General features: G+C 38.7%; 1 protein-coding gene across 1 annotated transcript in view; it reads left to right on the top strand.

The window, feature by feature from the left end:
* Positions 1–22,535, top strand: part of LOC124789981 (peptidyl-prolyl cis-trans isomerase H) — a 40,779-nt gene extending 18,244 nt beyond the window's left edge. The window contains exons 3-4 of the mRNA XM_047257525.1: positions 7,739–7,834; positions 22,083–22,535. Of these exons, the coding sequence (XP_047113481.1) occupies positions 7,739–7,834; positions 22,083–22,280 (294 nt within the window). The 3' untranslated portion in view covers positions 22,281–22,535. The remainder of the gene's footprint in view (positions 1–7,738; positions 7,835–22,082) is intronic.
* Positions 22,536–24,868: the final 2,333 nt, after the last annotated feature.

Genomic DNA, 24,868 nt, shown 5'->3' with positions numbered 1-24,868 from the left:
ATGAGCTGACGCATTGACGGAGGGCTGCAAATACACAGGGTGGGAGATGAGAATGGTGAGAAAGAGTAGGACAGAGGGGTTTGAAACTGTTGGGTGGAGGGTGTAGGGACAGTATGTTACCATAGGTTGATGCCGGGCTAAATATGGAAGTGGAGAATGTGTTGTAAGGATAATTCCCATCTTGTTGTAAGGGTAACTCCCATCTGCACAGTTCAAAAAAGCTGGTGGGAAGAGGGAAGGAATCAGATGGGAAGGAATCGGGTAGTGAAGCAGCCATTGAAATCAAATGTGTTATGTTCAGCTGCATGTTGTGCTACAGTATGGTCTATTTTACTCTTGGCCACAGTTTGGTAGTGGCCATCCATCTTGATGAATAGCTGTTTGATAGTCATACTAACATAAAAAAAACTGTGCAATGATTGCAGCACAGCTGGTAAATAACGTGGCTGCTTTCACAAGTGGTGCAGCCACTGATGGGGGAAGATGAACTTGATGTAAGACTGGAATAGGAAGGGCTGGGTGGGTGGATTGTGCAAGTTTTGCACCTAAGTCTTGCACAGGGATATTATCCTTGTGGCAAGGCCCTTAGTATTGCCATAGACAATGATAGACTTTCCTTCGATATTTCTTGAAAAGCCACTAATACAGATCAGATTGTGTCCACTAGTTCAGTGCATCCTAATTCCTATCAAGAAGCATATTCCCATTCAGCCAATCATCATGTAGGTTCTGTACCTTTATCACAAGAGAAGCTTAATAATGAGAGGAATTTAATAAAAACTATTGCAGTTAATAATGGTTATGATCCTTCATTAATTGAAAACATCTTCAAAGTTAAAACTGATGCTGTACTTTAGGCATCAGTGCTGTTTCTGATAGTAACAAGTATAAAAAAGTTTTTTCGGTCCCATTTTAGGATCTATTTCTTACAGAATTGATCACATTCTAGTTAAAAAATATGGCTGCAAAGTTGCCTTTGCTGTTAACAATAACTTGCAGAAAAATCTTATTCACAATCTCAAGTCCACATTTGCTCCTGTACACAGTACAGTAGCTTATAGAATTACTTGTGATACATGTCCTGTTTATTATATAGGACAAACTGGAAGATCTTTCAGTGTCAGGTATAAGGAATATTTATCAGGAAAAAGAGGCAATAATGTACATAATTCCACTTTTGCTGACCATCTGTTAATTTCTGGTCAAAAACCAGAAAGTGTTAAGAAATTTCTATTTTACATAGGAAAACGAAGATCGCACACTGTATGTACACTCCTGGAAATGGAAAAAAGAACACATTGACACCGGTGTGTCAGACCCACCATACTTGCTCCGGACACTGCGAGAGGGCTGTACAAGCAATGATCACACGCACGGCACAGTGGACACACCAGGAACCGCGGTGTTGGCCGTCGAATGGCGCTAGCTGCGCAGCATTTGTGCACCACCGCCGTCAGTGTCAGCCAGTTTGCCGTGGCATACGGAGCTCCATCGCAGTCTTTAACACTGGTAGCATGCCGCGACAGCGTGGACGTGAAGCGTATGTGCAGTTGACGGACTTTGAGCGAGGGCGTATAGTGGGCATGCGGGAGGCCGGGTGGACGTACCGCCGAATTGCTCAACACGTGGGGCGTGAGGTCTCCACAGTACATCGATGTTGTCGCCAGTGGTCGGCGGAAGGTGCACGTGCCCGTCGACCTGGGACCGGACCGCAGCGACGCACGGATGCACGCCAAGACCGTAGGATCCTACGGAGTGCCGTAGGGGACCGCACCGCCACTTCCCAGCAAATTAGGGACACTGTTGCTCCTGGGGTATCGGCGAGGACCATTTGCAACCGTCTCCATGAAGCTGGGCTACGGTCCCGCACACCGTTAGGCCGTCTTCCGCTCACGCCCCAACATCGTACAGCCCGCCTCCAGTGGTGTCGCGACAGGCGTGAATGGAGGGACGAATGGAGACGTGTCGTCTTCAGCGATGAGAGTCGCTTCTGTCTTGGTGCCAATGATGGTCGTATGCGTGTTTGGCGCCGTGCAGGTGAGCGCCACAATCAGGACTGCATACGACCGAGGCACACACGGCCAACACCCGGCATCATGGTGTGGGGAGCGATCTCCTACACTGGCCGTACACCACTGGTGATCGTCGAGGGGACACTGAATAGTGCACGGTACATCCAAACCGTCATCGAACCCATCGGTCTACCATTCCTAGACCGGCAAGGGAATTTGCTGTTCCAACAGGACAATGCACGTCCGCATGTATCCCGTGCCACCCAACGTGCTCTAGAAGGTGTAAGTCAACTACCCTGGCCAGCAAGATCTCCGGATCTGTCCCCCATTGAGCATGTTTGGGACTGGATGAAGCGTCGTCTCACGCGGTCTGCACGTCCAGCACGAACGCTGGTCCAACTGAGACGCCAGGTGGAAATGGCATGGCAAGCCGTTCCACAGGACTACATCCAGCATCTCTACGATCGTCTCCATGGGAGAAGAGCAGCCTGCATTGCTGCGAAAGGTGGATATACACTGTACTAGTGCCGACATTGTGCATGCTCTGTTGCCTGTGTCTATGTGCCTGTGGTTCTGTCAGTGTGATCATGTGATGTATCTGACCCCAGGAATGTGTCAATAAAGTTTCCCCTTCCTGGGACAATGAATTCACGGTGTTCTTATTTCAATTTCCTGGAGTGTACTTGAAGAGCTGGAGATTTTCAAGCATAATTCTAAGAACCATGGCCTCATCCTCAAGATTATGTAACAAAAATGTTTTCAGTGGCTTTAATCCACTACTCACAACTTTTTAATTCCTTTATTTTTAGCTATGTTTTTCTGTGTCTAGTTCCGAAACAGGTTTTTCTTCAAATCTCATACAGATGTGTACTACTAAAGTTTCCTTCATGCACGTGTTCTTGGACTGTGCAGCCGTTTGTGTAAATACTCTACAATACTTTATGTAACGGGCATTTTAGTAATGCCTAATAGATGGATCTAGGTTGTATTTCATTTAATTGACTATTTTTTATAATTAACTATTGTTTAATTTCATAATTTCTATTGTTATGTCTCAAATGGGCATATGTCACTGTCTGAAACCGATAGGCAGTGCAATGTCTGTCTCGTTTTCATAGAAGCAATGTAAGCCAATGGCCCACTCAGTCTGATGTTGTTCCTTGCAAAATGTGCAAACCAAAGGTTAAACATTTTTAAGTTTTGATTGTGGACTTGAGCATGTCTACACTAAACTTTGACAGTTGCCCTCTCACAATGTAACTTTATGTGAGCAACCTTTCTGTATTATGATGTTTTTAATCTTGGTTAATGTTTCTGTAAAACTTATTTTCCTATGTATTATTTTATATGGCTTTTAAATGTTTCATTCTATGAAGACACCTGTAAAGGTGTTGAAACCTAGGTAAATGTATTAAACAATTACACAGGCCAACGAAAAAAAAAATTTGAAACCTTTTTTTTTACTTTGATAACTGATCTTTATAGATTTTTATAAGCTGAATCCAAATCTAGCCTTAGTTTTTTTGTATCACCCATAGTTTTCAAGCAATATGCTTTTTATTATACAGTATAAAAATCCTAAGCTATACAGTGAACGGGGAAATTAATGATAAGCTTTGTTACAACATAAGCATGGTTTGTATTTACAGTAAGCTACTTAAAACAATGATATGTGTTAATAGAGGTTTCACTTGCCTGCTGGAATTGGTTGGTATTTTCTTTCTCTTTTTTCATTGAAGCTTCTAGTGCAGCTTTTTATACGATGAGTCACTTGCTGAACTTCTCGGTGAAGTGCTCAACAATAGTCCCCCATCATATTGGTGTTCCAGCAGCCATGATAGCGTTTTTCCATCACTTTAATGTCCTGGTGAAAACGCTCTCCTTGATCCTCACTAATATCTCCAATATTATCTGGGAAGTAATCAAAGTGAATGTTCAGACAGTGAACTTTCAGGCTCATTAAACATCCTAAAGTTTTAAACTTCTTTAACATTGTAGTTATAATAGAAACATATTCTGCGTTTTTTTCATGTCCTAAGAACTTTGTAACGACTTGCTTGAATGATACCCATGCTTCTTTCTAATTTAAGGTCATTGTGGATTCAAAGTTAACATCAAACATAAATTTTCTAATGTCAGGTCCAACAAAGACGCCTTCTTTTAGTTTAGCATCTGTAATGTGTGGAAACTTTTGGCAGAGATACTTAAAACATGGTCCATCTTTAGGCAAAGCCTTTACAAACTGTTTCATTAGGCCTAACTCTATATATAGAAGTGATAGGGGTACATGTTTTGGATCTACAAGGTTTTTGCATAGAATGTTGTTCTCACCAGGTTTTAAAGACTCCCTCACTGGCCAGTTATTTCTGCAGCAGTGTTGATCCCTAGCCCTACTGTCCCATTCCCACAAGAAACATGGAAATTTGGTAAAGCCACCTTGCTGACCACGGAGCATGCATGCTACTTTTAGATCGCCACATATCATCCAACCATGAGCAAAATAACCTATTTAGCACTATTTCTAGGTTTTCATAGCTTTCTTTCATATGTACAGAATGTCCAACAGGTATACATGCATACATGCTACCATTGTGTAATAAAACAGCCTTTATACTAGTTTTGGATGAATTAATAAACAGCCTCCAGACTTCCTTTTTGTATTCAACACCAAACTCATTCGTCAGACCGGTAATGTCTAAGCAGTACACTAAATCACCTTTTTGTTGCAAAACTTGGGAAATTGCTGCTCTCTCTCTTTCTATACAAGTATATTCTGGTTCCAACTGCCAATAAGTTCTTTTATTTTAATCTAAAGCCAAGCAATTCAGCTTTTTCTTTCATTAAGACCAGATCCCTAACCAAGTCGTTAAGCTTGGTCTGAGTGAACAATTTGGGCTCTAGACTTTCTGTATTACAATGGAATTCATCATCATCTGGTTCATCTAAATCAGAAAATACTTCTGTTGGAATAGAATTGAAATCATCTGGTGGTTCAGGAACCGGCAAATCTACACCATGCCCTAATGGTCGGATGGTGGACGGAAGGTAAGGGTAGCTTATTACCTTCTTGTTTTTTGAATTATGACCAGTAATATCAACACTGCAAAAGTAGCAATCATCGGGATGATTTCTTGGCTCCCTCCATATCATAGGAACAGCAAATGTAAAGGCTCTTTTCTCCTTTTTGGACCATGTTCTCAGATCTTCAACACACTCATAACATACCTTATTCGGTGCCAAAGATTATCTTGATCACCAAGTTTAGATCCAAAGGATGATAGATAAACCTTTTTCACGTGTGTAATGTTTCTTTGGTGTTTTTTAGTCACGAATTCACCATAAATATAACAAAAACTGTCAGCATAGGTTTTACAACCACGATTAGACATTGCACTGAGCACATGTACAGGAAACAGGAAAGTGAGGTTAGGCTGACAGTAAACAAAACACCATCTGTTAACATAAAAATAGAATCAATCTTTTTTTGCCAGCAAATGTTTTTCAGCAGTGCTACCAATGTCATCTACATTCATTACACCTCCGTTTTAAATTATTTTAACTATATAAAAGTTGTTAAATTCTTTAAAAAATTGTTTAATTTAATAAATTTAACTGTAAAATATGGGTGATACAGTTTTTTAAGTACCATATTTGGTCTTCCCAGTCTAAAAAACATAAGAATAAGGTATTTTCAGCAAAAAAATTTCCATCTTTGGCCTGTGTTATTAGTAACCACCTAGCTGTGTTATTTTTCCATTGTAACTAATATTTATCATATGTATTACAGTCTGGTTGTAATCTCTGGCGCAGCACTGCGCACTGTCCATCTGCCCGTCTCATAAGAACTAAATAACACAGCATTGAAATTCAGGAAGTGAACTGGCTTTCATCTTCTATCTTGCATATACTCCATAATAAGCCTCCTGTGTAGCAGCCTCTGATATGTAGTGTGCCACTGACCCATTTACAGGAACCCTACAGTTCTCAACCCCATGGTGCAAGTCTAGGGACATACGCTCTATCTTGTCACTGAACCTTCTGAGTTTCTGGTTAAATCCTTTAATGGGACTCAGAAGAAGGGTGTGCTAATACGTTTTGGTGAAATTATGTGAGCATGGCTGGTTTTCTCAATTTTCTCAGCAAATCACTGGAATAATCATAGTATGACCTCGGAGCACAGGCAACAGTTATTGTGCACCACAGTCAGCTAGCAGTCACTGAGTCCTGTAGTAATACATACTGAGTTCACAAGGAGATCCTTCTCTTGCCTTGCTGTGATTTACCTAAGGGAGATTATTTGTTGGCAGTTAACAGATTCCTACCCTTTTGTACTTTTGCTAACACAGGGCACAGCAGGCTTCCCAACAAGTGTACTGTGTTTCAATAGTTTGTTGTCAGTTTCAGTGGAGGACAGCAGCTCTAATTTGTTGATTACTGCAGTGTGTGTAATACCCTGAGTTCTTCCTGGTCTCTGCCCCTCCCCCCTTATTTCGAATGTCCAATTACTAAACACATACTAATGTGTAAACAAGCTATGTGGTGCAACAAAACAAGCACTGTGATACAGACTGCTTCCTATGTCAAAGAAGCTGTGAATATCTGCTTTTTATGAGCTGGTACAATGGGTGCCTCATGAGTAAAATGTTGGAGCCTGTTTGAAAGTGTCACACGCTTTGTGCCAATGTGGTGCCAGATGCAGAGCTTGAATGGAGCAGCTACAGACACTTGCTGTTGGAAGGGAAATGGGAGGGGAGGCAGGTATGGGGCCAGTCACTCCACTACATGAATGGGGGGTAACAAGTAAATACAATGTTTACAGGATGATAGCAACTCAAATCACCAGATGGTGGCTTCTCAGTTCGACATTGAAAATCTGTTTTGACGTGGTGATAAATACTCCTCGAACAGTTATCAAGCACTTTTTTTTTTTTACACCATTGCCTTTGACAGGCAGGTTCAGCATTCAGACCATCCACAGATACACTACCAAGAATAAACAGCAAGCATTTGAATAGGTGAGTCACTGTGGCTTGCAAGCAAAGTAAAGTACTGGCTCTGTGATGGGTGGCTAAGGGGGACTTTGACTGCACTATACCCTCTGTGTTCCTTCGTGTTTTGTGTTGATCACACAACCATAACCAATCAAACAAATGTTTTGTACTTTTATATTGTCGTCAGTTCTACCACGAACAATGTTTCAATCAATAAATATTGTTATTGATATAGCCGAGCGGTCTAAGGCGCTGCAGTCATGGACTGTGCAGCTGATCCCAGCGGAGGTTCGAGTCCTCCCTCGGGTGTGTGTGTGTGTGTGTGTGTGTGTGTGTGTGTGTGTGTGTGTGTGTGTGTGTGTGTGTCCTTAGGATAATTTAGGTTAAATAGTGTGTACACTTAGGGACTGATGACCTTAGCGGTTAAGTCCCCTAAGATTTCACACACATTTGAACTTTTTTTGTTTTGTTTTATTAAATCTTTCTTTCATTTAGTTATTTAAAAACATCACACTGAGTTAACTTAGGGTAATATTTTGCATCATCACTGATCATGTACATTTGTATAACTAAAAATACCTCATATTATGTACTGCTCTGCTTGTTAACTCTAAGTTAGACAGCACTGTAATTTTAATGTAATGTGTTTTGAATATATGATCAGAAAGTAAACTAACCATTAAAGGGTTAATATAGGATGTATTTGATTAATCAACTGTACCGGCAATGTTTCAGGGAGATGGAACTGGTGTGATGAGTGTATATGGTGGTGGCACTTTTCCTGACGAGAACTTCAATCTGAAACATGATGCACCAGGACTTCTGTCTATGGTATGTATTATAGGTGGTGTTAACCTTTGGTGCAGCACTAACCAATACCTTTCTGTGTGTCTTATAGGAACTAAATAATACAGCATTCAAATTCAGAAAGTAAATAGGTTAAAAGAATAAGATACCATACAACTTTGACTCTTAACACCACCAGCAAGGTAGGCATGACAGTGTCTCCTTCCACTACTTTGTTTACTAACATCTGCAGTTTAATATATTTCATATTTACAGTTTTCATGAAAAAAATAATAAGAAACCAATCATAGTATTACTACTATGAGATCTGTGGGGAGAGGGCACTGATGCAGAGAAACAAGATATATCAATAACTAAAATAAATACTGGTCAATCTTTCATGCAAGAAACTAATTTCTATAACAGAATGAGAAATATAAAATAGATTTCAGTAGCTGTATTGCACCCAGTCAAATGAATACTGGTGTACTGATGATGACTCTTGTATAATGAATTACAGTGTAGTGTTCTACTGTTAATCCAGTTTGATCTCTAGAGATTAGTTTATATTATGTGTTATTTCCCTAACCTGCCTGGATAGATGTGTTTTAAAGCAGTGATTCTGGGATGGGAGCTGTGCCAGCCCAGATCAAATACACCCTGTGGTTTAACGACGAGAGTCATTGTGCTGGCCAACCTGGATGTGGCTTTTAGGCAGTTTCCCACATCTCACTAGGTGGATACCAGAGCTGGACCCATGTCCTGTCTCTGTTACATGATTTGCAAACATTTAGAAAACTTTTGCTCATTTTCACGTGAGCAACACTGCACACAGGACAGCTGGGGTGCAAATTTCATCCCAGGGGGTAACAGTGGCAAAAGAAAGGGCATCCAGCCACCCCCTTCAATTAACTTTGCCAATCCATTAATAGAGGTTGTGCAGGGTACGGTGGCCAATGAACAGTGACCAGTTTTCATCCAAAGCTCTGAGCGAGTTCATTCATTTGTTCAGAAAGGGTGGCCAACAAGTGTTTTCCAGCTTTTGGCTGATCAGTTATGACAGAATTGAGTTGCACACCCCACAGTATTTCTCAAATGATTTTACAGAAAATGTTTGGCAAAAAAAGTCATTTTTGCTTTACTTATAGCTTTATATGTCAGGTTCATGATGATGTGCCCATCGTTTCATTAATGGTTTTGTAAACCCTTGTTGCCCGTGTTGTGAAGGCCTCATCACTGCTGCTGTAGAGGCCAAGTTGCCACTATTGTTACAGTAGGCTGAGTCTGTAAGTTCGTGAAATGGCTTCTGGTGCAGTACACTGCTCAGACAATTTCTCCCTGCCACTATTATGCAGTTATGCCCCAGGGTCAGTTAACAGGATAGGAGAATGAAGATTCTATGACACTCCAAGAGATTAGTAACAAGGTTAGACAAATGAGTTAAAAGGTTTACATATCTTTGTGAATTGTTGAATGATTAAGTCTGCAACACTGCATGTAATATAACACAAAAAAAGCCCTCAATGGCTAAGTGTAAATAATCGTAGGTCAACTTCACGGTACACCGCAAATGCAATTTTACAACAATTGTCTGTCCACTTCTAAGAATTCACTAAATGATATTCCCTGTGTAAGTCAGCCCTGGATGATGACCTATAACCAAATGAGTGAGAGCTGCTTATCTATCTTCCGAGACGGTTTCTGTCCATTGTTGTCTGGTTGTTGGCGGATTGTACTCGACCAGCAATTGGCCAAGGTGAAGTCGATATCTTCATCCTCAGCACCATCCATGGTGCTGGTGGAACTCACGCAAGTGGCAAGCCTCTATGGCACTGGAATCAGCTCACATCTTTGCGCCTTGTCTGTGGTGCTTTTGGCCCAGCTGTGTCTTGTTTGGATGACACAGCAAATGGTGATAGTTATTGTGATATTTACATGGAAGTAAGACACTTCGCAAAACTTGGAAAAGTTTGCAATTAAAAATAGAGGTCAGTATGATTTTGTGCTTGGTGCATATTACATAATACGTTGTTCTGTATGAAATTTAGTTTACATATTGAATTTTTCTTTGGATTTGGACAGAGATAGCTATCTGCCACCATTCTCAAGAAAACTGATCTGACACAGTGCACTCATTAGTGATTGCGCCGTGCCAGCAATAAAGCCAGAGTAAAATATCTGCAACATTCCTCATGTTCATACACAGTTTGACGTATCAAAACGATATTTTGGCAAATGATAGCACATAAACTTCGTCATGTACCATGTTATTCCACTAACTACAGACTTTTTCGATGAAAGAATGTAATTTTTAAGGGCCATTGATAGCTGGTGAAAAGAGAAATGCTATGGATTTTGGAACAACATAAGTGAAGACATTACACTTTTTTTGTGCTGAGGATGTGCTTTTTCATAAGCTACTGGCCTAACTTTTCCTCAGTTCCTCACTTAATAAACCACTGTTCAGAATTCTCTCGCAGTTGTGTCTGCATGATACATTAGTGAAGTGAGACTGTAAAGTCCGCTGTGTTTTGGCAAAATAAGCAGATTTTATCATAGCAGCCAGAGAAATGTGTAGGTTTTACACAGAATTTGCCACTCATGGCGCTTCTCTGAAAGTCACTGGTTAACAAGCAGGGCTAAAATAAATTCTTTTTAGGTACTAACCAAAGCAGAGGTGACAGAAGAGCTTTTTGAACAGTCACCATGCAAGTGTGGACATGGAGGGGCCCCACTTAATATTTACAAAAAATATGAATGGAGACTAGAATGGCACATCCTCTCCAGTGCTCGGCATTTCCCATAAAACACCTGTCCGTAACCCCCACCACTACTGTTCTTCCATACGTGCCCTGCCATCTGTGCGTGTACTGGCCAAGTCATTCTGCACAGACTATAACCACGTCATCTCTGCGCTGATTTGGGACCGAAAAAAAGATGATGATGTGTAATCACATTGGATGCATATAAATTTATCAGTTTGTATGAGTTAATATTCTCCATTTTATTGTTTCATAATACGAGGTGTGATCCAAAAATTTGGTGAATAGTTTTATTAGGAACAAAATAATAAGCTTACATGGAAGTTGATTTAATCTCCTTCAAAGCACTGTCCATGGCTAGCAGTGCATATATCCCATTGTTGAATCCATGACTGGACGCATTTGTGGAAAACTTCTTCCTCTCAGTGTCAGCAATGGGGTCAAAATGTTTTTGTTTAAGCACAGTTTTAAATTTTAGGAAGAGCGAGAAACTATGTGGTGCTAAATTTGGCATGTAAGGTGGATGTGGACAGATAGGAACATATTTCCATCCAAAACCTCATGAATTAAAATCAAGGTGTGGTATGGTGTATTGTCGTGATGAAGAAGGAAGCCATTGGGCCATTTTTCTGGCCTTTTTCTTTGTACATTGTTTCAACTCCAGTTACAGTTTGAACAAGTAGTCTGGATGTGAATGAAGATGACCATTCAACTCCGTGCAAACTGATACACAATTTTCCTTCTGCTCACCACTCGAAAGCCTGGAAACAAATTTTGCACTCACTCGCATCATTAATTATTGGTCAGAATGCTTTCCATGGACCTGTGCAAGATGCTATGGGCTTCAATAAGCTCTCAAATAGAACTTCACAAGTTTGAACAAACAATTTTTGCCACTTTTTTCACATTTACTTCTGTTTTTTATGTTAATGGATGTCCTGAATGTTGCCTGTCTTCTTACCACTTCTAAACAGTCTTCACAGTCTCAGCATTATTGCCATACACCAATTTCAAGATTTCATGAGCTTTTTTGCCCCCCCCCCCCCCCTCTACCCAGCTTGAAACAGAATGTTCATGCTTCATTTTAAATTCATGATGCGCGACAGACGTGGTAAACACAACCTCACTCTATCTTCTCTTGATGCTTACTAAGTCAGAATGTGTTCCAACTTAACATTGCCTGTCTCAACAGATAAAGCTGTCAAGCAAATTACTTCAAACGGTTGTAGTAACATCAGCAGTTGCTACTAAATAGATTCATTTACTGAATTTTTTGATCACACCTCATATGTGACTACCACTATTTCTTTGATATTGTCACGCATGATATATCTAACCAATCTCTAAACAGAGATATGAGCTGTGGTTGTCAACTCTCCATATCCATATTAAGTCATGAAATTATGACTTTGATACTGCAAACAGTCCATAGGCTAGGCAGGTTTAAGCCATGGAAAACAACGTGCTGTAGTAATTGTACCTAATCTTAATCTTACTCTCCTGGTCCCACAGACTGCTGCAGTTGGTTTTTGGCCTTGTCAAGTAGCCTCCTTCACCATATTCTGTCTTTGGCATCTCCTTCCCTTTCTCCAAGTATTTGAAGATCTTGGCCACCTGGTCTTCTCATATTATTGGTGTTCCACTGAAGGTTTTCGGCCTTTGGGTTTCTTCTCGAACACTTCTCTCAGTCTTGATCCCTCCTCTTTTCTAAAGACATGGCCGAACCATCTCAGTCTCCTTGTCTTGGCATCCGCAATAATATCTGGTTCATTATATATATCCCAAAGCTCCCTGTTCTTTCTTCTTTGCCATTCTCCTCCCGTACAAATTGACCCAAACATCTTCTGCAGGATTTCATTTTCAAAAACTTTTATCCTTCTGTCTGACTACATACATATTCTTCGTATTTCTATCCCACAGAGAAATAATTCATTGAGTGAATATGATGCTGTGCATTCCAGTTTTATCGTCACCTCAGACATTCAAACTCTTCTGCTTCTTCAAACATGTTGTTATCAATCTGCATGGTTTCCCACCTTTTTGTCTGATAATTTATTTCTAACATCATAAATATTGTTTCCTCCTTATTTACCTTTAAACCAACTTTTCTGATTTTTGAAATAATTTTCTTGCCATTATTTCTAGGTCATCTAGATTTTCAATGATTAATGCTACATCAACTGCAGAGGCCAGTACAGTAATTTTTATCCCCTACTTCCCTCTTCTGCTTTGTTTATTTCGTCCAGGACTTGCTGTATGATTATGTTGAACAAGAGTGGTTACATTCCATCTCCTTGCCTGACTCTTATTTTTCTGTCAAAAGCCATGGAATATTCTCTGTCCATTTCAGTCTTCTCTCTCACATTTTCTCTCTGTTTACACAATGTAGGCTTCCAGAAACTCAACAAACAGTATTACCATTGTGTAGTTGTATCCTCAGTATTTTGCTACGGCTTCCTTCCATACAAGTATCTGATAAATGGTGGATCGTTTCTTCATAAATCCCACTTGTTTCTCATCTATCGCCTCTTTCAAATGCAGTTCTAATCTTTTCTGGAGAATCTTGGAGAACACTATGTAGACTGCACTAATTAATCAGATGCCTCTATAACTTCTGCAATCTTGCTTATCACTCTTGACATTAAATTTTACAAAAACAGAAATTGTTCATTTTACCACTAAACAATCTGCACAGTCTATAAGTGAAATAAGGTATATGGACAAAAAATTAGAGACTGCAGACTATGTCAAATTCCTTGGCGTGTTAGTCAATAAAAACCTGTTATGGAGTCACCATGTGGACAACATACTGGGTCGACTGAATAGCCTTGTATATATTATGAATATCTTTTATAGTATTACTGATTTAGCTGTAAGAAAAACTGTATATAATGCATATTTTGTTTCAGTTATTAGGTATAGTATAATTTTCTGGGGATCTGAAAAAACAAATTTACTTAGAGCTTTTAGACTACAAAAAAGAATCATCTGAGCAATGGATGGGGGGAAAACCAAAGCAACATTGCAAACCTTTATTTGTAAAACTAGATCTAATGAGCATTCCAAGCATATACATCTATGAAACTCTCACTTTCACGAAAAGAAACCCACAACTTGCATCAATATGATACTAGATATAGAACGAGCTACATGTTACCTACCCACCGTTTAAAATCATATGAAAAAAACCCGTATTATATGGGCATGAAATTTGTAAATAAAATATGGAAAGATATGGATGACCCAAATGTAAAAGGTACCAAAAGAGACCTGGAAAAATATCTGAAAGATAAATGTTACTATAGTGTAGAAGATTTCATGAATGGCAACAATGCATTATAATTGTAATTAAAATACCTCTCTAAAGATGTTACATCATATATATTATTAGTTTATGGTCTATTTTAGTATTATTATATATAGTGTAAAACTGACAAGTCACCTATGTCACAATCTTTGTTTGTATAAGGCATGTTATGTGATAATAAAAATTGAATTTGAATTTGGTACTGTGACTGCTCCTTTCCACTCAGCTGGCATTCTTTCCTCATTTCAAATGTTGGTCACAAGTTAGTGTACTTGTTTAGGAATTGTCTCTCTTTCCTGAACTTCAGCTGGTATTCTGTTTCTCCCTGGAGCTTTGTTGCTTTTTAGTATTTGGATTGCTTCTGCTGTCTCTTTCGTTGTTGAACAAAGGGCTCTACATTATAATATTCATGTAGTTCCTCCATCTCTGTACTTCCATCTTTGACATTTAAAAGTTCCTCAAAATATTCCTTCCAAATTTCTGTATGTTTGGTTCTTTCAAAAAACCTGTCACCTGTGAAAATATGTTGCATTCCAAGCAGTTTTATCCTCTTTTCTTCTTTTAGTTACTTTCCACATGCTCCCTCTTTTTCCTTCTGAGAAGATTTTTGGTTTCCATGTTAGCATTTTCATATGCTTCTTTGCTTTTATGGAATCTTCCTTTCTTTCATTTTTTGTTCACATTCTTCTGATGAGAACAACTAATTTTTCTTCCTCCTTCTTTCACATATTTCTGCTGCTGCTTCCACTTAAAAAAAAAGTTGTCTTCCATTGTTAGAAATTCAAAATCTGTTTTTAAGCATAATGACAAATTTCTGTGCCTTTTCATTATTTTTCAAATTGGTCTGTGTCAGGATTTCATTCTCTTATGCTCTTTCCCCCCTTTGGCTTTTCTGTAGCTATTCATTGTTGTACCTCTGTCACGACTAAATGGTAGCCAGTGCCTCCCTCGACTCCTCCTATGGTTTTCATGTTCTTTACACTTATGTTATGTCGTTGGTCTACCAAGACATGGCCTGTTTGGATTTTTTGTTCTACAATTTGGTGATATCCATGTTGCCTTGTGAATGTCCGCCTGAGGAAGGTATGTGCTCATAATCTTGAAGTTTGCAGCATGTGCCCAGTGAAGTAGTCTTACTCTGTTCTTGTTACTTTCAGTGTGTGAGCTTTTTATCCCAGCTTTTCCCCTCCAAATGGTCTCCCTTCAGACTTCAGCTTTGACATCTCAAACAATGAGCTTCGTATCATATCCTGTTGTCTTACTAATTGCCCTCATGAGGTAAAAATCCAAGTACTACCAACATACACATTTAAAAATAGAAATATCCACAAGTAGTTTTCAGAATTAGTATATCCTTCATAATGTAAGTTGAGGAAGGTTGTAAAGATGGGGCAGGTCACTCAAACCCCACATCAAGAGTGACTGATGCATCTGTTGTTTCTAGTATTAGCAATACTTTCCTTGTAATTTACATTTTTCTGAAGTGAATTTTCCTTTTGGTAATATCACAACAAAAGAAACTTCAGGTATAAAAACATATTACCCTTAAAATAATACTACATTGCAAACTGTTGTACAAAAACAATTGATCAAGAAACACATATACTAAACAGGATTTAATGGTGCCACAGATTTATTTGTCTCTCACAGATGAGCAAAGAAGACATAAACAGTATTTCATAACCTTGGTTTCAATTAAATTCGAAATTAATTCAATGTTCCAAAACAAAACCTTATGAAAGCTACTAATAAACATTAATTGTTCTTTGGAACTAAAAGACTTGCATAAGTAGAAATGTTTACCCATATACAGCAATCATCCTTTTCAGTTTTCATTTGCTTATTACATACATATTAAATTGATCTATTTCACTATTATTCTTGTTATTGCTTCAATAGGACAATGAGGAAAATAGTAATGAATGTGTGCCGATATAATTTCAGTTTAAAATTATGTTGGAATTTGAACTAATTCACTCATAGTACATTTGCATAATAACAAATGCTGTAATTTGCTTCTTGCTTTCTCATTAAGTGATACAATTCACGTAGTGAGGAGGTAAAAGCAGCTCACACCATCTGTTATCAAGCAGATGTACTGTAAGAAAGTCAACTTTGGTTTCTATATAATTTGAAATGTTATACAGTCACATTAATTATTATCCTCAAATGCTGTTGAGGTGTACGAGGGAAATAAAGTATCTCCCATGGACCAGAAAGGATGCAGAGGAAACTCTTGATAGCAAATCCATCTGAGGTGAACTCAGCAATCCAGTACTGGGTAAAAAACATTGTTTCAGACAAGGAACAAGCCTCTGAAAGAATGGATATAATGGAAGAAGACCCAGTTATTCCCAGGGACTAAGATTTTACGAATTGAATATACAGTTCCTTACAGGGAAGATGAAAGAAATGGTGGACTTAGTGAATAAGAGGAGATTGGATAGTCTAGAATTGTCAGAAACCAGATTGAAGGGTAAAGGAAGGAGAGAATCAAGGAGTGGATGTAGGCTGTGCTGGTGTGGGAATGAGGAAGAAGGAAGACATGGAGTAGCAGGAGATATGAAAGAGGAGCTGAAGGGAATCAGTGACTGGACGATGAAGGCTGAAGTGAAAGGGAAAGGTTTGGAAATTCTGCAGGTATAAGCAGGTATCTCAAGTAGAGGAGGACTGTGAAGACTAAATGCAGAGACAACTAACTGGATAGAATATTATGATAATGCCAGAGATCTAATGCACAAATGGGTAAGGAAAGAGAATGGTATGAGAAAATATTAGCAGTAGAAGAATGACGAAGAATGGACAAGGAAGAATGAAAACTATTAGACTTTTTAAAAGGAATGGACTAACAGTCAGCTAGACCAGGTTTAAGAAGTAGGAGAGGCATATGGTAACTTCATATGCCTGTGACTTGTCAAGTAAATCTGTGGCAGACTACATAATATGTTACTAGGACACATCTACGAAAGAAATGACGTACATAACACCTGTTCGACCAATTTTTTTGGTATTGTTCATCAGTTTGGGACTCATACCAAATACAATTAACAGAAGATATACAGGGTGAATCAGGAGGAAACATACCTGCTTTGACGAATGATAATATTAATGATTCTGAACAAAAAACTCCATATGGACACATGTCCTACTTCAAATGTTTTCTGAGATAGGACACATTTAATGTACATTGTTATTTATTTTCTGTGTTTCTCAGATATTGATGTTGTTTACAAAATACCACAGTATTGTCATGGAAGCTGAGACGAACGATTTGTCACAGGACACTTGTTGTCAGTCGAGTTGGGAAACTACGTCAAAGTGGCCTACAGAAATACAGTGCAAGCACATTGTGCAAGATTTTCAATATTCTAACGCTCTCTCTATGTAAACTATTAGTTCTAGAGAAAAAAATTAGTGGAACCTATTTTGTAGGAAATTTAATGTAGTTTAGTTTTGTACCGCAATGTATTTTCACTGGAGGTGCGGTTCTTGAGTTATTCAGGAAAATGTACAAAAGTTACATTACATCTATCTCAGAAACATTTGGAATATGGCACACATTCATATAGTGTTTTGTTCAGAATCGCTAATACTATCACCCCCTCAAATCATGTACCTTTCCTCCTCACTCACCCTGTAGAGAAGATCCAACAAAGAGGGGCACATTTCATCATGGGATAGTGTAGTAAATGTGAGAGTGTTACAAAAAATTCAGAGTGTGGAGTTTTGAAGAAGAGTTGGATGACACATTAGTTCTTCCCACATATGTCTCACGAAATACTACAATGCAACCAATCAGAGAAATTAGGGTTGATACGGAAGTTTATCGACAGTTGTTCTTCCCTTGCACCATTCGTGAATGGAACAGAGGAAGAGGAAAATAATGGTGGTGCCAGAGGTACCCTCCGCCGTACACTGTAAGGTGGCTTGCAGAGTATAGATGTAGATGTAGAGAACAGTCACAAATGCCAAGGTAGTACCTTAGTAATACCTTTTAGTAGTGGTATTTGCAGGGATTAAAAAAAGGAAAATGGAACAGAAATACAGGATCTGGAAGACAAAATAAAAGAAATTTATAGAATTTCAGAAAATAGTAAGGAGCAGCATATCAAGACATGAACATTTAGAGGAGTAAAGAAGAAAGTTCAAAACAGTGGTGATGGAAGCAGCAGGAAAAGTGTGGAAGAACCAGTGCGAAAAAAAGGTGGAAAGAAACATAATGTTGCAATGATAGTGTAAGGGAGGAAATGGCAAAGAAAACCAAAGCACTCCAGATATGATTTCAAAAGAGAACAGAGGAAGAAAGAAGGAAATACACTTAGAAGAAGAAGAAGAAGAAGAAGGTGGTGAATAAAAGAATTTTAATAGGGGAGAAGAGGAAAGGGATGAAAGATTAGACAAAAATGATGGAAGAAGACAGCGAGAAGAACAAATACGGGATGGGGCAAGTAAAAGTGGCTCAAACATCGGTTTTCCCAGATCAACTGTAAAAGACTTCATGAACCCATTAGGTCACTGTATAGCAATGACTGTAGATAATTTTCTGTTAGTGATGATATTTCAACCAGAGTATTAAAGTCATGTTTTTACTTTGTAGTGTCTGTCTTGAATTAGCCTCCAGTTGATGATTCTGGGTCTAATTCCTAAAAGATTGAGTTATGCAATAGTAATTCCCACTTACAAAAGAGCGCTTAAACAAGTGACTTTTAATTATAGACCCATCTCCCTCATCATTTTCTCAATTTTATTTTGAAAAAGTGGCTTACAACATAATGTTTAGCCACCTTTTTGAGATAAGCATTTAACAACAGTGTCTTTATTGAGAAGTCAATATATGTGCTAATAAACTCAATCCTGGTAGAACTAAGAAACAAAAACTTTTGTGGTAGCATTTTTTGTGTCTTTCTAAAGCCTTTGATTGTGTAGGTCATAAAGTTGAACTAGGGAAACTGAAATGGTATGTGTAAAAAAACAGCTCTCTGCCACATCTTAATAATGGCGAACAGATGTCACACTATCAAAGGAACAAGACTACAACCAGAGCAAGGAAACATTAAATATCATGTCTCCCAAGGTTCAGTGCTTGGCTAGCTTCTGTTCATGACCTACAGTATGACCTAAACCTAGGACGTAGGGTGACTTGTCAGAACTGTGGTGGTTTTTGAAGACAGAAGTATACTGATAAAAGATGCAAAAACATATGTACCTGACACAGTCAGGAGAACAATTATTCTCCTGGCTCACAGCAAACACCTTAATTCTTAATCATATGACGACTATATTTCTCCCTGAAATCTTAAAAAAGGAACAGTCCTGTTATCTTGTCCCATCTTTTAGTTTGTGTATTCCTCATCAGTTCTATGGATGACATTACTTATCTTGTCAGTGCACTTAATTTTCAACATGTTTCTGTAGCACAGGTCAAATGCTTCAATTCTCTTCTCTTTTTTCCTCCACAGTCAGGACTCACTTCCATACAGTGCTACGCTCCAGACTTACGTTCTCAGTAATTTATTTCTCAGATTAAGGCCTAAGTGTGATATTAATTGACTTCTTTTAATTAGGCACACACTCTGTGGATGTGCTAGTCTTCTGCTGGTTTCCTCCTTGATTTATTCATTTTGTGTTTTTTGCTCCTAAAGGAGAATTCCTTTTACTTTGTACACTATGTGGTTTCCATTTTTGAAGTGAATTTTGTTGCTGGCCCATTTTTTTGCTTATCAGTATGGTAGTTTTGTCTTTCTTTAGTTTACTTTGTGTGTATATTCCATGCTTGGTAGGGTATTCTTTCCATTCAACAGGTCCAGGAATTCATCTTCATTTAGGCACTTTGATAGATAAGAAGTTGAGGTGGCTCCGCCATATGAATCATTTAAACAACCCATATATAAACCATTAACCCACGTCACCGTACCTTCTAACAAACAGTTCCACCTTCCTCTGTCTAGTCCCCCCCTGCCAGCCCACACCTCCACATCATCCTCATCATACACCACATCACACTGGCTCCAATACCCACATAGCACATGCGTAGCCTATGCATCTGTCTGTCACCCCTCCATCCCGCATTCCTAGACAGCAAACCTGCTGCCTCTCACCAAGCCACTAACTACCCATCCCCCCACTCCTCTTCCTGCTTTTGCCTCTTACTCTATCCACTCGAGCCGACACAACCTCCACTCCGCCCTAGTACACGTTTGTGTGGAGAGGGAGTGTCTCAAGTTCATCAAAGCATTTTTTTTTTTTTTTCTGAAAGCAAGCAAGTTTTATTTCTCTTTTGTGTGTACTGGTCTACAACTCAATTCTTTTGCTATTTGGTGAGTGGTGTCCTTTACTCCTAAATTATTTACATTCTGCCAGAACTTTCCTTATCTTCTAATGGCATTTGTGGTTGATCAACAGTGCTATTCACAACCATTTCCTTATAAAATGTGAATCCCTCTATAGTGCTCAGAATGGAGATTTATATTGTGGTGTAAAGACTGTAGCAGGTTGCTAGGAGACATAAGGCAGGAAACTGAAAACCCTAGATATTAAAAAAAAACTCATTTTACAGTTTTTCAGAATTGTTAGAATCAGGGATGTAAAGTTTGGTCGGTTCTAATATTTGTGTTACACAGAAATGGACTTAGGGAGCATATAACCAGCTGATAGTGTTCTTTGTAAAGTTACATAAATGCTTTGTTTGAAGTATAAAATTAAAAATTAAAGAACAGTGGTTGAGTACTTTTAGAGGAGAGGCAGTATCTTTTATCAGAGTAGTTACTTTCTCTTAATATACATATGTAATGTAAACTAAAATTAATTCCCATAATTATGTGTGTGAGTTGATTAGCACTAATCATAATATAGCATTAGTGTATGTCACAGAAATAGTTTGCAGTAATTACTTCTATCTGTTAATGTATGACTTGACTTGTTCCACTTTTCTGAAGTCTCTCCTTCATGGCAGTATTTGTAGAACACTTTGCTTGAGAGTGCTGTATTATTACACATTCAGCATTGTAGCTCTGACGCCACTTTCTGAGCTGATGTATACTTCTTTCTGTCTTTATTTCATTATCAGCAGAAATTAATATGATGATTCTAAATCATAAGTGGAAAGACTAATATGGTGGTTGGAACTTTAATAGTGACAACTATTATTTACAGCTCTTACAAAATAGATATGGGTTTCAAAGGTTTACTGACCTCCAAAGTAGTCACCAGAATTGTGTATAACCCGTTGCCAGTGATGTGGAGGTCATAGGATACTCTGAGCAGTGCCAGTTGTGTTGACAGTTCGAGCGGCGCGGTCTATTGCCCAACGACTTGTAGCAGTTCTGAAGCGAATTCTGTGAAGTATTTACTTCAGTTTAGAAATGGAGTTGAACTTACAAGGGCTTAAGTCAAGGGAGTTCAGTAGGTGGTATAGCACTTAGCAGCCCCATCAGTCAAACAAATCAGTAACTGCTTGCACTTTATGTGCTTGAGCATTGTCCTGCAAAATGATGGGTAGGTCCTTCAGAAAGTGTCTCTGTCCCTATGCTGTTCAGTTTTGGAACACAAGAAGTGATGACACTTTCTGTAAGACCTTACCATCATTATGCAGGACAGTGCTCAAGCACGTACATTGCAAGCTGCTAGTGATTTGTTTGACTGATGGGGCTGCTAAGTGCTGTACCGCCTACTGCACTCCCCTGACCTAAGCCCTCATGAATTCAACTTGATTTCTAAACTGAAGGAAACACTCACGGCATTCACTTCAGAGCTGCTACAAATTCGTCGGGCAATAGACCACGCCGCTCGAAATGTCAACACAACTGGCACTGCTAAGAGTATCCTACGACTTCCACAACGCTGGCAATGTGCTATACACAATGCTGGTGACTATTTTGAATGTCAGTAAAACTTTGAAACACTGATCTATTTTGCACGAGCTGTAAATAAATAGTTGCCACTGTTAAAGTTCCAACCCTCGTATTTCAGAGAAATGTGACACCAAAATAATTTAGAAAATAATTAAATAAAAGTTTGGTGGATTTAGGTGAAAACAAGTGATCAAAAAAGGATTAATAAAATTTCCACAATTGCTGTGAAACTTGTAACTTGAAAGAAAAGGCCATTGCAGAAGAATGAACAGTTGGAAGTCTGTTATTATTCTTATTTATTATGTGACATTTTAATATAAAGTGGTTCCATGCATTTCACATTTGTTATTAATTGTCTTGTCAATCTCTTTCAGGCAAACAGTGGAAAAGACACAAATGGATGTCAGTTTTTTATTACATGTGCCAAATGTAATTTCCTTGATGGTAAACATGTTGTTTTTGGTCGTGTGATTGATGGACTTCTAGTAATGCGTAAGATTGAAAATGTCCCTACAGGCCCCAATAATAAACCAAAAATACCTGTTGTAATATCACAATGCGGGCAGATGTAACTATCATTCCATTTTATGGTGGCCTGGTAATTGTGGATGACCATAGCAAATTTAGTGAAGTTTTTGAACTCCGGGCTGAAGACAGTGGAAAGCAGTCTATCAGACTTACCAAGGTGATGGAGAACTGCTCTGTTGTCATACGATTCCATCAGTATTTGTGAGTTAAATAATAAACATTGGTATTCATTCCATTTTGTGTTTGACAGTCAGTGGCTTAAATGAAATGTTTGATGATAGTAAATATGCTTGAGGAAACCTTTGGTATTTAACTGTATTTTTTTAAATAGCTACCTTTTAAGTATTTATGGACTATTTCCCTTGCAGTATTTGAATGTGATAATTCAGTGCACAGTGTGGATGGTGTAAGTGCAAAGCTCTTTGTGCTCCTGAAGCATTTCTTAGAACCTTCGAGACTAAAAGTGATGGGCTTTGTTTACATATTTGCGAAGACTACTCTTCTAAAGAAAGGATTTGTGAAGAGTCAACTCTTCTCCTCATTATTCTTAATGTAATATTATATGCTTTGGGATTCCTTTTGTCTGAAGATCATTTTCTAACCACGTAAGTGTCATTAAACCTAGACATAGTTATTATTTTCAATTGTGCTTCACTGTTCCACATCTATTTAAGATGCTGGCAATTGATGTCAGCATTAATGTATAGAATAAGTATTCATGATCTCACTGGACAAAATACTAATCAGCACCTTAAATTCTTAAAAGAACATAGTGGTCACTTTGGAACAATGTAGATGGTATGCAACTGGTACCACTTAGTAATATGACCCAATACAGCTGACACAAGTTGTGGCAGTGCTGCGCTGTGCATGTGTCAGTCGATTGTATAGAACCAGTGCAGTAAGATGGGATGATGTGGAGACATGATAGATTGGCATACCACACCTAAAATGTAGTTGCCTGATTTTGTGGTGTGTAAGTCTGGCTTGTTGTACATGTCTGTCTACAAGGAATAGTGTACCACAATCGATTTGAAACCAGACAGGGATTGTTGCTGTCAGAGAGCGGAGGTCCATCTTAAAGCATTTCCGAGCAAACATTGCAAAAAGAACTGAATGCATTGTACATTTGCAGTTGCGCACCTTTCAAAAAGTCATTGCTCACAGCAACACATAACAGTGCATGTCTTCAGTGGATCAAGCAACACAGAAACGGGACTGTGTGTAGTGTGTGTCTGACAAGTTATGATTTTCTCTCTTTTCAAATGATGCTAGGCATTGACCACAGTGATGGTCCAATGAGGCACTTAAACCACAGTGTTAGGAGGCTGTAGCTCAGGTCAGACGGTGTTCTGTGCAGGCGTGGAAGTGTTTTTCTTTCTATTACTTGGACCAACTCATTTGGGTTACTGTGAACAAGAACCAGGATGTTTATTTCAGCATTCTCGATAAGTTTTGCCCTTTCTTATTCATCTTCATCATGATTATGCTGTGGCCACTTCCTTTTTTCAAGATGACTACAGCTTTGTTCACAGAACTGCACATACACATGTATAGTTTGATGAACACTGAGCCACTCTATCCAGGGTGTATACAACCTGGGAGATCCGGGAAAAACCCAGAAATTTTTTCATCCAGGAGAAAACCGGGAAAACCCGGGAATTATTTAGAATTCCGCGAATTTTTCATTGTTTCAGTTTTCAGTTAAATTTTTGTGATTTTGACTGGTAAGAACCAATACTCTTAACAAAGGATATTACTGTATCCCGCTATTGCAGAATAATACTGCAGCAACAAAACATGAATGAAAGTTGCAAAGGAAATGCGCCGTATACAACAACAAAACACAGTGCTCATACAAGCGTCTGCCAACAGCAAAGTGTGTCAAAGGCTTTAGGAAGACTGTGAAATGCTTCATAACAACAAATTGCCTCCTATGATCATGACGTGACAACTGTTTAAATTAGATTCGTTTGAGCAGTTGTGGGCGGGCTCTTGCGCATGCGCAGTTGAGTCGCGTATGAGTAGTACCTTCTTTCGCTTCTGGTTACAGAAGTATGGCTGGACGCCACTACTTAATATTGCCCCGGTTAGGAAATATAGTAAACCTGGCGCTGATGCCCAGAGCAGTCTGAGTTGTGGCGGAAAGATGGGTCATCTCCACATGACCTGTGTTTACGTTCAGTGATTTGGTTGTTTCCTCTTCGTTTATTGCTCTCACATTAAATGATAAACGGATTTTTGCAGCCGGGGGTTATCAAATGAATTAAAATACGTTCGCATAATTACAGAATGCTAAAATATGGTATAAGTTTTAGATTTTATTTGCCCCTTCCTCGCAGTCAAGCATTAATCGCCTTGCAGAACAACGAAGTTATTTTTGTCGGTTTGCTAAAGAGATTTGGCTTTCATTAATCGTTTCTGCTTTATTTGAAACGAAGTGTTTAATTTCACACTATTGGCTAGTTTCAACTTTTCGCTGCATTTCAAGTGCACGTATGGCATTATGCTATAATAAAGAGCCAAACACGAGATAATACAGTACTGGTACTCCAAGAAAATTTACTTACAAATCTGGACATATAAATGTGCATTTTAATTCGAATTATGCATTTTAGTATGGTTCACGAAA

This window comes from Schistocerca piceifrons, chromosome 3 (genome assembly GCF_021461385.2).
Source record: "Schistocerca piceifrons isolate TAMUIC-IGC-003096 chromosome 3, iqSchPice1.1, whole genome shotgun sequence".
Classification (NCBI taxonomy): domain Eukaryota; kingdom Metazoa; phylum Arthropoda; class Insecta; order Orthoptera; family Acrididae; genus Schistocerca; species Schistocerca piceifrons.
This window is presented reverse-complemented; position numbering and strand designations above follow the sequence as displayed.